An 18,675-nucleotide genomic window follows, 5' to 3' on the forward strand; every position below is an offset into this window, starting at 1 on the left:
AATATTTTGGTTGTTGAGGCTTTTTCTTGCCATAATTACTTCCTGAAAAATGGAGTGCTCAAGTTTTCCTGAATATTTTTACATTAAATTGGGGTACACAAAATTTGGTCCTTCACATCTTCAGGTTGTAAAGCAGATCCCTGGCTTGAAAGAGCTGACTGGTTTCCATTACTTGCTTTCCGCTTGTCATCAATTTGATCAAATAAAATCTCCTATACCCTTTAAATGAGGAAATTGGGGCAAAAAGCAAAACTTCTTATGTCGCGGAGAAGATAACATGTATTAAAAGAAGTCCGTCGTGTAGTTAAGTCTAAACGTCAAGAACTGGGGTAGGTGAGGTCTTGGCAGAAGCAATTTGATGGGCAATAAATACATTAATTCGTTTTCCCGATGCAGATCAATAGTCAGCCTCCGGAGTCCCTGGCCTGAATGGGCCACACAGAGGCCCTGCCTCCCCGCCTCCCCCCCCCCCCCCCCCCCCCCCCCCGCCCCTCTGATCTTTTCTGGGAGGACTCTTCACGCCTGTGTAATTCTAATTTATGTCAACTAGAAATCAAAGAAATTCCAAGAGGTTTTGGTCATAGGACGTGAGGGGGGACCTTTCACAATCGATTTCTGTCTATGTCTTAAACAACAGGACCCCCAACAGGGCCCCCTGATCCCCCCAGGGGCCCCTACTGGCCAAAAGAAGAAGCTCCCCGGAGAAGGGCAGCTACCTGCTGCGGGCCCAAGGGGGAGAGGCCCTCATAGAGCCAGGCCTACTTTCTCCACCTCATCTATAACTCCGCAGGGACAGAAGAAGGAAGCATTTCAACCAAGAGCTCTGCCAAGAGTGGCTCCTCAATAACGCTCTTTAATCATACCCCAGACGCTGGCATTTTCAAATCAAATGAACAGTGTGTAAAATTAGTTCTGCATGAAGTTAAAAAAAAATAGAAAGTGAAAGGGAGCTTTTAAAAGCTCCAGCATTTCTCCATCCAACTGCTTTTCACAAGGGTTTGGCATTTGAGAATTGCTACGTTTATGATGTTATTCACTGCTCATAATTCAGGCCCTGTGTCTCCATACCAGTAATAACACATGCTGAGAGCCTTCTCAAACCAGATTCTCAGCCAATGCCATGTCTGAGCTCCGTCCTTCTCATCAACCTTGTTACCCTAAACATTTCTCATTAACCTTGAACACTCCATTTCCATTTTGCCCTCCACCTTTCCCATGACTTTTGTTTTTGTTCTTTGAAGTTTTGTTCTCCATCCAAAACTACCTTGTAAGAAACGAGAAAACTCTATTATTAGAAGAAACAGATGCATAGAGGCCAGAATTCACTCATGTCATGAAAATAATTTATATGACCAAAGCTACTGCTGTCTATAATTGGGAAAACCAAAGTAAACCCACTGCTCTTGTTAGAGTCCCATTGATTATATATGTATTTTCAACGAAACCACTCAATAATGTGAGTTAAATGGATAGGTGATTTCGGGTCAACTCTAATTCCCAAGGTCAGGTAAGTCTTTGAACTCTCTTTAAGAATCTAAGCTCACCCCAATTCATCAAAGCCATCTCACACAGTGATTTCTACTCTAGGTATTCACAATGCACTGAAGGTTTCACAAGATTACTTGGCATCAGCCTCAAAACCTGTTAACATGCTTATCCACCCAGCAATCAGAAAGGCTACTCAGACAGGAACTTAATGTCTTTCCTGACTTTACAATGCATGGGGGCGGGTGCTGATTTGTTCAATGACCAGAGCATTCTTTCTTAGAAATTAGTAATGTTGCAGCGAAAGTTTAGTTCAAAGTTTGATAATCCAAGGACATACTGCTTTCAGCCGAATATGTTTAATACTTCTCTTGTGTTTAATGTTTACCTAAACTCAAAGGGACATTCAATCACTTGCGCTCTCTCTCTCGCTCTCTCTCTCTCTCTCTTCTCTCTCTCTCTCTCTCTCTCTCTCTCACACACACACACACACACACACACACACACACACACACACGGTGGGGTAGATTTTCCTACAAGTAAAAGCCATTTTATTGATCTTTGCAATTCCTCAAATAGTTGAAGTGGGGAAAAAAAGCACCAGTTCGGTGAAGTATAGCCCCCAAATTATAAGTAGCCTCAAATGAGAGAAACTACAACTAGACCTCAATCTTTCATGTTCTCTAAGAACACGAGTAACCAGGACACACAAACCTTGGAATCTCTTCTCTCTGCAGTGAAGGGCCAGTAACAACATTTTGGGCAATGGTTGTGTGAACAAGTTCACTTGCCCCACAGTTGGCTCTAGCCGTGCACAGAATGAGGTGGAGAACTTAAACGGATGAGTTTTACTACTGGTTAGCAGAGCTAGCAAAAAAAGTACAAGAAGGGCAATAGGCCCAACGTACTTTTGCTCTTTAATTCTCAGTTGTCACAGATGACTATAAAAATAATGAATTTTGTCTCCATACTAGTTCTAGTTTTAGTCCTTCCTTGTTTCTATTTTTATTTTTGCCTTTGTTTTCCTTGTTACTTTCTCTTTCTTTATGTCAACATTATCTTCCACTCACAGGTTCCTAGTACTGTCAGGCTTTTTTCCACTCTGTGCCTGGGTAGATGAGATGGCCGCGTAGTTGATTCCAAACAGGTAGTGTCCTGTTGGAGGCATTAGTTCTTTTCTCAGTTATTGGTATCTTTGTAAAGAAAGGAATAGTTTTTTAACTTTAAATTTTGGTGGAGAACAACTATAAAGTCATCTTTTGCTGTGTGAGTTTCTTCTTCTGTTTTCAAGTTCTTTCAAAATGAGAGCAGACAATACATTTTTTTTCCTCATTTGGAAATTAAAATATCTTGGCACAGGTTAATATATGACATTAGTGGTAGAAATAACAATGGACATTATTCTGTGTGCTTCATACTTGTTAACTAACTAATATGTTCAGAATTATACAAGATCCATACTAGATTTACTAGGTCCTCCTTCAGCTCCTCTCCCTTCTTCCGTCCCTCCCTCCTTCTCCACTTTTCCTCTCTGCTTTCTTGCCTCCCTCCATTCTTCCATTCCTCCCTCCCTTGCTCCTCTCCTTCTCTTTCTTCCTCCCTTCCTCCCTCCTTTCTTTTTTCTTAGAAACAAAATTTACCAAATTACACAAATAGTAAATGCGGAGTGAAGACTTGAACCTAAACAATGGTTCTAAAAGAGGCGTCTTCCTTGCTAAGTTCTTTTCTTCTCTATCTTTCTTCAAAATGTAAATTATAGAGATGGATGGCATAATGTAAAATTTGAAGGCTCAATAGCTACTTTAATCTGGGTTTCCATCCAACTAAACTAGTAAGTGGGGCTTTCTGTGCAAGGCTTAAATCGTACTTTGTACGTGGTTTGGAAATGTCTCTGTCCTCATGGAACCTCTTGTGTTGGCTCTGAGCTAACTGGAGTCTCAGGAAACCAGACAGCAAGGCTGGGCTCCTTGGGCTGGGCTGTGTTACAGCAGGCTCAGGCCAGACGGCATCATGTTGGAATCAGTAGGCTCTCCAAGCAGCTTTCTGGCTGGTAATAGGATTCAGATACTACCCAAGGAAGGGGCTTTGACCCTTAGGGGGACCACTAATTGGAACAGCCTCTTTATCTCATTTTGGTAATTTGTACTTGGGCAAAAAAGGACCCAAATTCCTTAACTTAAAAAGTCAGCAAAATTCTATGCAACAACTCTGTCTGGAAACATCTTCTGTACTAACAAGACAATGCAAGTAGGACAATTTGTCTTTGAGGGTGGAGCTGATCCTAGATCTAAATAGGAAAGGATAGAAAAATGGTAAATTCTGAGAATAGTGATGGAATCTCTAATAAGTCTGAATACATATACATGATGACCTTGGTTAGAAAGCGCTCATGAAGCATTTGTTTCCGATGAACTAATAAGCAGGCACTGCTGTCATTGTTTTGTTTCTAAAGTACTCTATCGCAGTACCCGTTAGCTTACTTTAACAGCATTTGCAAGTGGTAGGATTAGTAGCAGCATTAATACTAGCCATGAGATTTAAGAGAGACATAAATCTCTCCTGAGACCCCTGGGGCAGAGCAAGTAGCTTTTTAGCCTGGGTTAGATTTTATGTAATAAAAGCTCTAGAATAAAACTTAACTAGAAAGAGATGACACTGTTCCAAAAGAAACGTGCTCATTACCTGAGCTATGTATCTATAACCCCTCTAAACATACTTTTACAGTAAAAATAAAAATAAAAAAGCTTATCTAGCATAGTTCTAGTATAAATTGGCATTTAAAAATATTTGGAACAAAGAATTAGATCAATTAGAAAAATGACAGAGCGTACAAGGGAAGGGAGCCCTTCTTTTTGCCTTCAATTTTCTACATTTAGAAAGCGCATGCCCTCGTTGTGTTCTTCTGTTCATATTCTTTGGCTAGCTTCGTCCCTAATCCCCATTACAGAAAGTAGCACGTGTGTGAGTTAGTGTTAAGATGCCAGCACTCTGTTAGCAAGTGTCTGACGGAGACCTCTTCCAGGCAAGCGGTGACATGACCAAGATTGTTCCTAAGGTTGTGCCCTAAACGCAAAGACTTCGGAGACGTGAGTCAAACAGTCTTTGGACAAAGATCAGTATTTCTTGGCCTCCACTTTCTCACCTTCACAGTACAAATAACTGGTTTTCAGATTTGTCATAGGGAAACCATGGGAACCACAAAGAGAAAAACATTTCTCTAGTACCTAGTGCTCTATACAGATTTTTAAATTATCTTTCTTTCCAGCCTTCAAAAGGTCCCACGCTCAGTGGTGCCATTTCCCAACTCCTGCACATATGGCGGGCCAGCCCACAGTCTCGCGGGGCCGCGTGTCACCATGTAGTGAGAGGCCGATATGAATGAACGCACAGATCTCTCCACACCACACCCGCCCTTCATGCCTCAAATGGCCAGACTCCATACATGGGGAGCACTGAAATCACACGCTTGAGAAAAAGCAATTTGGCACTGTTTTTTTCTACCTTATTGATGCTGGAATCTGGAACTCAGAATAGAATTTTACCGTTAGATTCTCCAAAGTGAAGTCTGCCATGAAAACTTTAATTTTAGCCCATGGGCTTATATATAGGAGGCTCAAGTCTAGGATGACTGGGTGTGATTACTTTTCATTCTTCTTGAGCCATGAAATGTATTACTAATCAGAAAAAAATGCAAAAATAATTTCAGACTAGTTTAGAAAATCAGGCCAACAAGGAATAGCTGTAGTAGTGTGTGTAATGTGTGCGCGTGTGTGTAGGCGTTCTCATGTGTGTGCGTGTGCATACACATAAGGACAAGGAAGAAAAGCGCATCGGGCTATGCCCTCTGCTGATAGGTGGAAAACACACAACTCGACAAACAACTCTTACTTTGTCGCATCTCATCAGTCCCAAGTATCTCAGAGACTTGCTGCTCTGCGCAATCAGGGTGGCTCCTTGATCTGTGATTTCTTTACACCATCCAACATCCACAGTCTCTATTGTCATGCTGTATCGCCCAATGGCTATCAGTGCTGTAGAGGGCAGAGAGAGAGAGAGAGAGAGAGAGAGAGAGAGAGAGAGAGAGAGAGAGAGAGAGAGAGAGAGAGAGAGAGATTAATGTCAGTGGTGTAAGGGATCTCTATGTTATTATGAAGATTGCTCCCATTTCCTCACTAAATTTGTTCCTGAAATGCTGTGCGCAAATGAATGTTTTATAAACTAAATTAGATTTGAAATGCTTTAGGAAAGCTCACTCTATGACAAACCCTTTTGTAAAGTGAATAATCATTCCATAATTTCTCTTTCGTTTGACACAACCTTTTATCAGTTTCACTCATTGCAAGGTTACCTATACTTCTAAACATTCATATTATAAATAATACATTCTAATGAATTGCAGATATAGCATTACAAAAACTCCAGCTACTAACTATAAAATTTAAAAACATTAAGTTTTTAAAAAAGAAAAACCCACGGACAATAACATTGTGACTTGTGCTATACTGTGCATACGTTTCTTTATGAATCAGCGTAATTTTTTCCATCTGTTCATGACCTGCAAAATGTGGGAGCATACAATATTTTTCACATTTATCCTTTTTGCGACTGTTGGGAATTAAGAAAACATTATACAAAGAGTTGAGTTTAATTGGTGCCATGCTAGAAGTGCAGCAAAGGGAATGCATTTGCTATGGTAAATTTCCTTACCATTTCAGAAATCTCCTTTCTATTAACATATAAAATGGAGCCTGTCATCTGAAAACTGACAGCATCTCTAGCGTTCTTGACTGCTTAGCACTGTACCACTACTAAAATGTAGATGCGTATCTCATAACCCACAATGAGCACAACATCCCTGCAAAGCTTTCTAACCTATCACTCTGTCAGAGCGACCAATCAGTGAAAACAATGTTTTTAAGGATTTCTGAAATGATAAGTGTGTCCATCTCTACATTTGTGAAGCATAAAACAGATTTCAACACTTTCACATAGGACAAATGGTGCATTTGTGAAATATAACCTCTGAAAACAAGGCCATGAATATGAAAAAGAAAAGAGACACTGTTTGCTAATTATTTCCTTACTTTAGATAACATAGTTTGCTTTCTATAACACTAAAAGTAGGTGATATTTTCCAAAATGTATGGAATATATTGATAAGAACAGAGTGAATTACTTGCGTTAATAAATGTAACTCATGGAAAAGATCATTTGGAAAAATATCTATGATAATTGTCTTAGTAGATTTTATTTTTACTAGAAGTCATGCATCAAAACACTTCCAAGTGACCATATACTTAATATTTATTAAAACAACAATCAAGATACCAATGGTTTCCAGTAAAAATATCAAAGAGAAAGAACTGTTAAATTTCTTATGCACTCTAATGCATGTTTGTTAATGTTTTCATCTTTGGCTATGCAGTTTTGGCATTTAAGGTTTTCCAGCGGGGAGGAGGAATGTAGAATTTGCTAAATAATGATTACAGGTTTGCTGAAATGGTCTGATTAGTAATTTTGTGTAGGAAAAGTAATATCATAGATTAATCACACTAGTGCCTCTGACCTAGGAAAACTGCTGTTCTTTCTGGTGTTGTCATGCCTTGTATGACCATTACTCTCTGAAGATCTCCTATGGTATATGAAGTAGGAGATACATCCAGTACGTCCATTTCAGCACAGAGTACTCACACTGGTATTTTAAAGATGACAAAGTCCAGGGTGCAGGGAGACTCACAAGGCTGCTGGCTTGTGTTGTGTGTTTTCATTGAAGCTTAAGGCTAGAACATGAAGGCCTTGAACTATTCAGAAAAAAAATGATATGCGTTGCTTTCACTGACTCTTGGTAATCAAATGAAGTCAGTAGTTATAGACTGGGTGCTAAAATAACTGGTTTTGGAGTTTTCCTTTCCCTTTTCTTTCTTGTCAAAACTAAAATACACAATAAAGAAGACAGCGGAATATGAATGGGTATTCAGTTTTTGTGTTGACCTTGTTTTGCTTACTAAAGTTAGAATTAAACTTTATTATCCCCTAATTCATTCATTTATTCAATAAACACCACAGGAGTACCAAAGCATTCCTGCCAACACTTTATTGACTACTTTGTACGTGCCAGGTTCTGGGCTAAGAATTTCCAAAGCGTTTTCTGATTTAATACTCACAGCAACTCTATGAAGTCTTATTGTTATTTTCACTTTAAAGATCAGGATATTGAGTCACAGAGAGACTGAATAACTTTCCTAATGGTATAAAAGTGAATTTGAAGTTGGGAGCCAGCTCTTGGCACTGTCTGTACTTCAGATCAATCACATTAGAATCATGAGCTAGGAACCTGGCGATTCTGTTAACGTTTATTTCCATGATGAGCCTGTGTCATTCTGAGCTTGTGCTGGGTACTGGGGATACAGACATTCATGGAGTTCAGACTGGGCTAGTGGAAGTCGTCATAGTAGGGTGTTCATCCTCTATTACATCTATTTCCTAACTCCTTCCTACCTTCTAGATCTCAATTTAAAAGGCAGCTTCTCAAAACGGATCACCATATCGTTTCCTATCATTAGGAAGGTCATTATTTATTTGTTTAGCTTGTATGATCTACATTCATTGATATTTTCCCAGTACCCAGCACGTGTTTGGCACACAGTAGATTCCTAAAAATTAGTAGACTCTACCAAAGATTCTTGCTCTCCTTTCCTCAAGGGAAGACAGTAAGAATCCCTCACAGAAAGGCAGGCTAGGTCTCAAAAGATGAGCAACAATTCTCTGGAATGGGAAAAGGAAATAACGTGTGTAAAGATGAGAAATGAGTGATGAGAAAGATGTGGAAAAATGAGAGATGAGAAAGCACCGAGGAGCTGTAGGTCACTCTATGAGGCTAAAGTAAAAATCAGTTCAAGGAAGAGTCAAGATTCATTCAGAAATATTTAATCAATGATGAATGGTACTGGTGTAGGACTAGAGACACAAGCGCACAGCAAGCTGAGCCTGCCTAGCATCATGGCACATCTCCCAGGAGAAGAGACAGCTTGAAACAAATAAATGTAAAAGTAAATAGAATTCTAAATTGTGACAAGTGCTCGGAAGGAGATCGATTGCCCACACAGGAGAGAAAAATACCTTTATATTAGGAACAGGGTTGTGGGAGGCTATCCCTGAAGAAATGACTCTTAATTTTTTCAATATCTCTTCAATAACCATTTAGATATAAGAAAACTATGATTAAATGGCTCACAAAAGTCCAGCTCTTATGAAGTGGAAGAACCAGAATGTAAACTGAGGTCGGCTCCACAGCCAGTCTCATGATGTCACAAGCCTTTGCCTGGATTGGCAATAGAGCCTACACATCTTCAGAATGTATTTCTCTTTACTACTACTCAGGACTTAAATAGTAGAGTTTATAGATAGTCAGGTATTTACCCTATGATTCTAACATTTTCCCAGTTGAATCTGTGATTGTGTATGTGTGAATGTATGTGTGTGCACGCGTGTGTTCTGGCACTGAACTCAGGCCTCAGAGCTGTCCTTTAGCTTTTTCACTTAAGACCTAGAACTCCACCACTTGAACCACAGCCCCACTTTCAGTGTTTGGTAGTTAAGTGGAGGTGAGTCTCAGGAACTTTCCTGCCTGGGCTGGCTTTGAACTGTGATTCTCAGATCTCAGCCTCCTGAGCAACTAGGACTACAAGTGTGCGCCCAACCCAATGGAATCTTTTGATTTCAAAATATAAGCCAAGTAATTCACTTCAGTGGTTCATGAGCTCACCGTGAGAGCTATGGTGTACTCAGTCTCAAGGCCAGCTCTCTCTCCAAATGACTCTCTAGCTGTCTCACCTCAGGATGCCATTTCACTTTTCTTAGTGTCAACTTCCTCACACGGATATATATATACACACACACATACATACATACATACATATACATATGATATATATAATATATACATATACACGTATATATACATATATAGTCATGTATGGCTATATATACAGTCAACATATATGCATACACACATATTCTGCTTGTTTGACGAGGCGAATCTGAGGTTCAAATAAGCTAATACAGTTAAAGGACTTTTTAACTACATAAATGTTATAATTTATTTGATATTTGGCTACAATATCCTAGTGGAGCAATTGATGCAAAGATGAAAAGACTTGCAAGAGTTTTGAAAAATACGAATCACTGGATAAAGGAGAACATTGCAGGATGCCACCACTAGAGTTCGTGGACTTCCTGCTCTCGACTGGTGATCATGAACTCACGTATGGGGTGCACTTGGGCTAACAGGCCTATAATGTAACATGATCACTATTTTCACTAAGGGCTGTTGACACATTATAATAGCATTTATTCAGCCTTGAAAAGGAATAAATTATGCAAGATGACTTCCTAATTTCAATGTACTTTTTGTGCTAAGAAAGATACATTTTTGAAAATTATACAAATTAAGAGCTGTAGTTCAGTGAGTTGTATTGTAATCAAGAACTTATAGTAACTACCAGGTATTCCTATAGGTATACAGGGGGCAGAGTGACTCAAAGATTCAAGAATATATGCTTTTATTTATTTTATTTTATTTTATTTTTTTATTTTTGGCCAGTCCTGGGGCTTGGACTCAGGGCCTGAGCACTGTCCCTGGCTTCTTTTTGCTCAAGGCTAGTACTCTGCCACTTGAGCCACAGCACCACTTCTGGCTTTTTTCTGTATATGTGGTGCTGGGGAATTGAACCCAGGGCCTCATGTATAGGAAGCAAGCACTCTTGCCACTAGGTCATATCCCCAGCCTTTTATTTTTGACTAAGAAGTTCCACTTCTAGGAAGCTACTTTGAAAATATAGATATAATCATACCAAATTACATTCACATGAGCTTATTTATTAGAGAATTGAGTATAATTTAGAATTAATAGAAACAATCTAACATCCATGCAAAGAAAAGTGGGGTTGGGAGGGGCAGGGAAGTGTTGAATAAATTATGTGACAACCACAGAGTTTAACACTAGAAGGGAGTGAAAAACGAAGAGGGAAGGACGTACGTGGAGTGATTTCTAAATATATAAGTTTTTTTAAAAAGTGCAAAAGAGCACATATAGTTTTCTACCACTTTTCCTATAAGACACCGTTCATTTATACAAAAGTAACATGGGAAGGATAAACAGAAATGAAAGCAATTGGGTTATTGATAGAAAAAGGAAGAAAATAAGGAGGTCCAGGATGCACTGGTAGAGACTTGCAGAAGTAAAGACACTTCTTAGAATACTCTTTTTATTTAGCTTTGATTCTCAGAGTCACAGTAAGGTGTTACATACAAAATAGGGAGGAAACCCCAAAAGGCATACAAACACTGATAAATGAATCCAATTGTATTGGAAATGAACAGCACAACAAAGATGAGTAGTACAATTACAACGAAGGGGATGGAGATTAAGAATTAATTTAAGTTGCATTGGAAATATAGGATTTTATAAGATGAAAACAAAAAGAACAGCAAACAAATACGGCTCCTGAGTTAGTAAATCTATTTCTCCCAGAGGTATGTTAGCAATCCACTGTCTACTCTTTGTATAATTTAAGATTACAAATGACAGTGAGCTTTTTCACTGCTAGAAAAAAAGAAATTACAGAAAACACGAAAAGAGGTTAGACTTATAACAACTTGTGTGTATTGAATTAGAATTAGAATGGACTCACAGTTTTAAGTATAGATGTGAAACATACAAACACAGATAGAGAAATAAGCAAAATATGGTGGGATGGTAGGTGGGTACACGTGGCTTAATACACATACATAACTGTGTATGTACATATGTGTAGATGTCTACATATGTGTACATACATGTAATCCAAGCTCTCTACTCTTTCTGAGGTATTGGAAGCAAGCTCTGATAGCAGCTCAGATTTTAGGCTGAAAAAATTATTCTGCAATAGAAGTATTCAGTGTTTCTTTTTTCAAAAAGAGTGGGGGTTATTCAAGAAGTAAAACAGGGAAAACACAATATAAGTCTAGAAAAATCTAATAATGTCAGAAATAGATAGTTCTTAAAAGAAGAAAGAAGGAAGGTCAAAACGATAGAGGATCCAATTAGAAGGAGCTGCCAATGGCCAAAGCCAGAACAATTTATGCATCAAAAGAATGAAAATATTGGATTACCACTGAAATATTAAATATCCATAAGCCAATACTGGTATAAATTAATCAAGATCAATAAATAAATGAGCATCCTTACAGATGAATAAGGACAGAATGAGAAATAAAAAATATTATTAAACAAAGAGTACAATAATGGTTGTAGAGAAATCTACCAATGGATACTAAGACTTGGTGATGGAGGAAACATAGAATGCTGGATCAATGCCAAAGATGTTTCAATTATAGAGGGGAAAAAACTTAACTTTACAGTGGGTAGGTCTAGCAGACACCATGTTAACCAAATGATAAAGGTTAACAGCTCTGGTAAATGATGCTTACAAGTATCCTGTATCTTATGATTGTTTCTGTGGTGCTCTGGCAAAATGAATAACCTCAATCTACTCATAAGAAGAGATTGCAAGGCTGGGAGTGTGGCCTAGTGGCAAGAGAGCTTGCCTCATATACATGAAGCCCTGGGTTCGATGCCCCAGCACCACAAACATAGAAAAGGGCCAGAAGTGGCGCTGTGGCTCAAGTGGCAGAGCGCTAGCCTTGAGCAAAAGGAAGTCAGGGACAGTGCTCAGGCCCTGAGTCCAAGGCTCAGGACTGGCAAAAGAAGAAAAGAAAAGAAAAGAAAAGAAAGGACTGCAAACTCAAAATGGGAAACATTCTACAAAGTAAGTAACCACTACTCATCAGGCAGTGGAATTAGAAAGACAAAAAAACAATCATACAGACAAAATCCCAATGAACCTACTCACAAATTGGAAGAGACTACGTCAATGTGACAAGTAAATACAATGTGGGATTTTGGAGTGGATAATGAAACATATAAAGAAAACGGGAAAACTGGCAAAACAGATAAAATCTGTGGCTGAGTCTTAAGGTTTCAATATTAGTTACCTGCTTTTGTTGACTTTATTACAGTTACAGAAATTTTTAACATTAGGAATACTTGAGTAAAAGTGTGCATGGAACTCTACTATTTTGCAGCTTTTGTAATTCTAAAATTAGTCAAAATCAATGACTAAAGAGCAAAATAAACTAACAGTAGATGAATGAAATAAGCAGAGAACTAAAATTTTCTAAGTTAAAATGGGTATTATTTTTTACAGTGAAAGATCCGATATATAAATGTTGGAGCTAAAAATACCCTTTTCCCCTCAGAGGAAGATTAGTCATACACAGGAATTAACAAGTAACCTGCATCTGCTGTTTCGTCCTTTCTGGTTCTCTCTTCTGTCATGTACCTAGATACCTGTAATAAAATCAGAAGAAATACCCTAGTGCTTAAAAGAATTAAGGTTAAAATCTAACAGTAGGATTAACATCTTTCATGTAATACTTGGATAAAAGCCATTTGCAAAGACATTTCTTGGCACAGTTACAAAGAAATAAATATGAAAAATGTTCTTGATGTAGTCAAGTCACAGAAGCTACAAAAACAAAGAAATGACACTTTCTGAGACATTTGTTGTTGTGTTGCTGGTCCTGACCCAGGTTCCCTCTACCCCAGGGGGATCAGTTCACCTCGCTGTTCAGGAGAATCACAGGCTATCAGTCAAGGAACAGTTGCCCAAACCCACTCCCTGGAGCTCTGTTTCAGTGGAAGCTTTAAAAGCTTTGGAGACCCTGATGTGCAGCTCAGGGGTGAGAACCACTGGAACAGAGTAACCTACAACTCCGGCAAAGTCAGCCAGCTAAAAACACAAGAGCTCACTTGTAAGGCTAGAAAAAGCTTATATGATCTGATGCTTTAAAAGAAATTGGCTTCTTAAGAGCAGTTGCTGGTTCATAATCCAATACTTTCAATCTATGCCCCTTCCTTCCATTTTCATATACTATTATATTCTTATTACACGAAGTAAACCAGAAACTAGCCACATTCTAAAATATTTTTCTGGATTGTTTTGTAAACATTTCTTTTACTTCATTACATTTATTTTCCGAAAGCAACACGTACCAGGGTTTATGTCATCAGAGAACTGTTTATCAACTGTTTATCTCCACTACATTATGAAGTCTTCAGCACCAAATTGGGGCTATGCTTTATCTAATCTCTGAGTCACTGAAAAATCAGATGTCACTTGCCTTTTAGATTTAATTAATTTTAGTAGGAAGATATAAACGGAGGAAGTTGCCCATATCCTACGAGCACAACTTGCTGAATCTAATGAAGTTAATACAGCTGTGTAAGTGTCCAGACTGAGGAACAAAGCATAGCCACATCCAAGTATCCATTTCAACCACTACTGTCCCCACCACACAGGTAACTGTAATCTAACCTCTACACTAATGGGCCAGCATTCCTGCATTTTAGAATTTATGTACATAGAATCAAAGAACAAATAACTTTCTGAGTTTTTATTTGGTGTTTATGTTTGTCAGATCCCTTGTGTTGTGTGTTCATTCTTAGTGCTGTTCAAATGGACATCTGGGTGGTTTTGGCTTTGGGTCTACTAGCCATGAGGCTGCTATGAACATGACATGGACGGCTTTCAGTTTCCATTTCACTTTGTAAATACACACGCAGGAGATCTTCACTTCAGGTTACCCGGTGAGTTTAATTGCCAGTATGGTTGCCACTATTCTGCATTTTTTACAAAAATATAATATACTGTACATTCCCACTAGCAGGTACCCAGGTTCTAGATTCTCTACATTGGTGACAATACTTGCTAATATGTATGCTTGAGTACAGTCATTGTAGTGGGTTTTAATTTTCATTTTCTCCTGGGAATTCCTAGAAATGAATGATAATAATGTGTTTCTTTTCATATCTTATTTTTAAAAGTTTTAACTTGAGCCTCTATCCTTCTGTTCTTTCAAGTATGTAGTAGATGTCAATGAAGTTAAATTAATGCAGAAAGGCACAAGGATAATTTTTTAAAAGTTATGTGCCTCAGGAAAGAATAATCTTCTAAAGAATAGATAGATTTTCATGCAATTTTGAAGGAAAACACTAATAAAATAAACAATCTATCTTCAGGGACCTAAACCTTAAAATAGGAAAGTAAACATGGGAAAAGGAATATAGGTATACAGAAAACTTTTCAAATGTTATTTCTGATAATCTCAAAGACAGAAGAGTATGTTTTATTTAGGATCTCTGAATCTCTGAGAGTCATGTGGAAAGTATATATAATAAAACTGATTAGGAGTGGGAATGTGGCTTAATGGTAGACTGCTTACCTAGCATGCATGAAGCCTTGGGTTTGATTCCTTAGTACCCCATAAACAGAAAAAGCTGGAAGTGGCGCTGTGGCTCACAGAGGCTCCAGGACAGAGCCCAGGCCCTGAGTTCAAGACTCAGGACTGGCAAAAAAAACCCTAAAAAGATTGAGACTAGGATTGTAGTTTAGTGCAGGACAGAGCCCAGGCCCTGAGTTCAAGACTCAGGACTGGCAAAAAAAAAACCAAAAAGACTGAGACTAGGATTGTAGTTTAGTGCTGGTCTACCATGCACGAGGCCCTGGGTTTGATTCCTTGGTACCACATAAAAACACTAATGAAAAAGAGTCATTAAGTAAAAATATAGAGTATATTTTTAAAAAAGAGTTCAATGCTGGGCTAGTGTTTCTCACACAAAAGAAGGTTAAAAAATATGATTGCTCAACAATAGTGGATAAATAGTAGAGTATGAAAACTCTTTATTGTGCTAGGATTTTATGATGAAGCATACTGAACTGGGAAGTTTTTCCTGTGCCTGTACACATTGAAAAGGTATTTAAGCATTATTTATAGGATGTATCTGCTTTCCTTACTTTGAGATAGATAAGTTTGTAAAAAAAAAAAAAAGTTGTGTTTTTCTTTAAAGAAGTCTTTTAATGCATCATAGTAAGGACAAGTATTTTCCTGATTATCTTTTCCTATTTATTATTTCATTTTACAAAAAGAAAGCAGCAAATCAGATTCCAAATGCAGAAATTACATACATATATGCAATTTTCATAAAGGTAATAAACAAAGGGTGTATTTAGAACTAACCTACTTCAGTAGGAACCTGATCCACTGCTCTGGTTTTCATTGGTGCTGCGTTTGGTGGCAACCAATATTTAGAGTGGAATGTTGGATTCCCCTGACAATTCTCTTATTAAGCTTTAGAATTCAAGACGAGGAAAGAAAAAAAAAAGGTTTACCACTCATACATGAGCAGAGAACCTGAAGTCCCTGGTTCGGTAGTTCTTTTTTCATTCCAGCCTGTCTAAATTCATGTATTACTAATCAGAGAATTATATATCCTTTTCGAAACTCTTGAGATGGAAGCATAAGAACTCAGAAGACTAGAGAAAAACATGTTGGAGATGACAGCACAACAAATACATTATGTCTCCTTTCATCCAACAAATAGAACCAACTATGTACAAGTAATGCTTTAGTATCTGAGGATAAAGAGTTTGTAAAACCCCTGCCGTCACAGACTTTATGTTCTAGGTACAAATAAATGAGTAGGAAATATAATTTGTCATAAGATGATAATGCTTTGAAGAAAAATAAAGCAGAGACCAAGAGAGAATGCTGTAATTTTAGTTAGGGTGAGCTCACAAAGAATATTACAAAAAACTTGAAGATAAGCAAGCCATATAAAAAGCTAAGGGGAAAAATATTCCACACAGACACAATCTAAAGCCATGTTTACAAGTAGAGAAGATTACTCATTTGTTCTAGAATGATAGAGAGTTAGTTGTGACTGAGATCATGAAGTGAATGAAATAAAGGGTGGAAAAAATGATCGAGAAGGCATCTTAAAAATGTTGGCTTTGGCTATAAAACAATAAAAATCGATTGACAAATTGGAGTAGAGTGATATGATTAATTTTCAAAGAAATGCTTTGGCTTTGGCGTTGAGAATACACTGTCGGACAAGAACAGGAGCAAGGAGACCAATTAGGAGGACATTGCCATTATAATAGGGGATCGGCCCATGACTTCATGACAGAGATGGATTCTGAACAGAGTTCAAAGCTAACACCCCAAACAACTGCTGATGGACTGCGTGCAAAGTGAGTAAAAAAGTTCAAGAATGTTGAAAGAAAAACCTTTCCAGCATTTACATTTTTACCGATTTCTTACAAAAAAATGTCACATGATACTTTGTGGGTCTATATCCTTATATTGCCAGGAATATATTGGCTTCTTCTATTGGATGTAATCTGAGAAGGGTAAAGACTACTCAGACATTCTCAGACATCTTTGTATCATCAGTGTTTGGAAGGAAGTATTTATTTGTTACTACTCAATATGCTAAGTTTATTTTAATATGTACATCTTAGATACTATATTTATAAGCACCTTAAGGAGAAATAGGGTTTTCTTTTTCTAGAAATTATAGTTTTTTTATTCTAAAAATATTGAGTAGCTATGTTATCACTCTGGTAACAGCAGTATTTTGTGGGTGATTATAGGTGATGTATGCATTTTTCAACACTAGGAAAAGGGTTTTTTTTTGTTTTTGGTTTGGTCTTTACAAAGTAAAAATCAGTTTTAAAAAGATTTGAGTGGGAAAATCATTTTAATAAGAGTATTAAAAAAAGAAACTTGATGTATCCTTCAGTGAGTTGTTTTGTTTTTTTTTTCCTATCCAGCATTCCTCAAGGCAAAAACACTTGGTACCATTATCCAATTTCTCAAACCAAGTGAAAAAAAACCTAGCTATTTACAAAGGGTAAGCATGGAAGGATGGGCTGATTATTTCTCCATAACAGTAACCACAGTACAGTTGTAAATCAGGGGCTGTTTTCTGAAGTGTGGATTAGTTTAGATACACGCAGTAACAGAAAGGCAAAGGAATTTCATTTGACATCTTACGGTTTCGTGGAAATTGGGCTAAAATCTGGAGAACGTTACGTTTTCTGTATTGACTGTCCTTAATTTTTCGGTTATCTCCCTGGCTCTTCCTAGTGCCAGCTTACTGTCTAATCTGACTTTCTCTCAAAAAGTTCCAAAGTCATTTCTACCTCCAGAATGCAATGAGTGAAGATACAAGAAACAGTATTAGGGGAGTGTTTTGAACAAGAGGGAAATCAAAGAAATAGAAAGGAGAAAAATGGAGTTAACCGAGGAAACAATGGAAAGGAAAGCACCGTGGTTTGGAAGTCAAGGATTGGCATTAACTTGGGGGGAGCCAGGAGGCGGTGGCCCGCGGAGGAAGCAGGCCTCTGGTAGGTCATGTCTCTGACGGCTGCATCTTGGCTTGGGGACTTGTGGCTTTGTTTCCCTGCAGCCGTGAGCTAAGCAACTGTTGCTCTACCATGGGCTCGTGGTCAGGATGCTCTGCTTCACCACAGGCCCCCAGACAAGGCGGCCAAGCGAGCATGGGACCAAGGGTTCCGAGGCCATGAGCCAGAACAAATTCCTCCTCCTTCGAAGCTGAAGGTCTCAGGCATTTTCCAAGGCCATTCAGAAAGAAAACATAAGTTGAGGTGCACAGAGGAAGCAGTTCAGCTACCTAAGGGAGCACTACCGTTCTGGATGTGTGCACGGGGGCCTGGAACACCCACACAGACGGAATACGCGTGCAGGAGTACAATCCTGCACAAGGAGTACACAAGGAGTACACCTTGAGGGGCAAAACGCTTCCATTTCTTAGCTCGACTCCACAGATCTACCCTACGAGTGAGAACACTAGGCTTCACTGTGAAGATGAACACGGACCCTCAAATGACAAGGACCCAGGGCCCGGAAATGCGTTCCACTTGTAAATTCTGTGAACGCAAGACGCTTGGTATTCCTTTTCTAGAAGAGACTCTAAATCACATACACCTCAGGCTTTGTAAAATACTCAGTCAGTCCTCACTCAATCCAGAATATTCTGATTTAGTAGTTTGGGAATTGATGCTGGTTTTTAAATTTTATTCTTAATGTCACTAAGTGATTTTGATACACAGCCAAGTTTGGAAATTACTGAACAACTACAGACTGATAGGTTTAATGAGTCCCTGACATGTAGGTAATATTTTCTTCCTGGAGCTTTGCCAACATTGATTGGGATATAAACCATACAACACTATGTAGTTTGGAAAAAGCTGGCAATTGGCACTGTTCACGTCCACATTGCAG

At 38.3% G+C, this 18,675-nt stretch overlaps 1 protein-coding gene across 1 annotated transcript in view; it reads right to left on the reverse strand.

The window, feature by feature from the left end:
* Fbxl17 (F-box and leucine rich repeat protein 17) overlaps positions 1 to 18,675 on the reverse strand; it is a 408,585-nt gene that overhangs the window by 13,947 nt on the left and 375,963 nt on the right. Inside the window, exon 8 of the mRNA XM_048331058.1 lies at positions 5,374 to 5,516. Within this exon, the coding sequence (XP_048187015.1) occupies positions 5,374 to 5,516 (143 nt within the window). The remainder of the gene's footprint in view (positions 1 to 5,373; positions 5,517 to 18,675) is intronic.

This window comes from Perognathus longimembris, chromosome 22 (assembly GCF_023159225.1).
Source record: "Perognathus longimembris pacificus isolate PPM17 chromosome 22, ASM2315922v1, whole genome shotgun sequence".
Classification (NCBI taxonomy): Eukaryota; Metazoa; Chordata; class Mammalia; order Rodentia; family Heteromyidae; genus Perognathus; species Perognathus longimembris.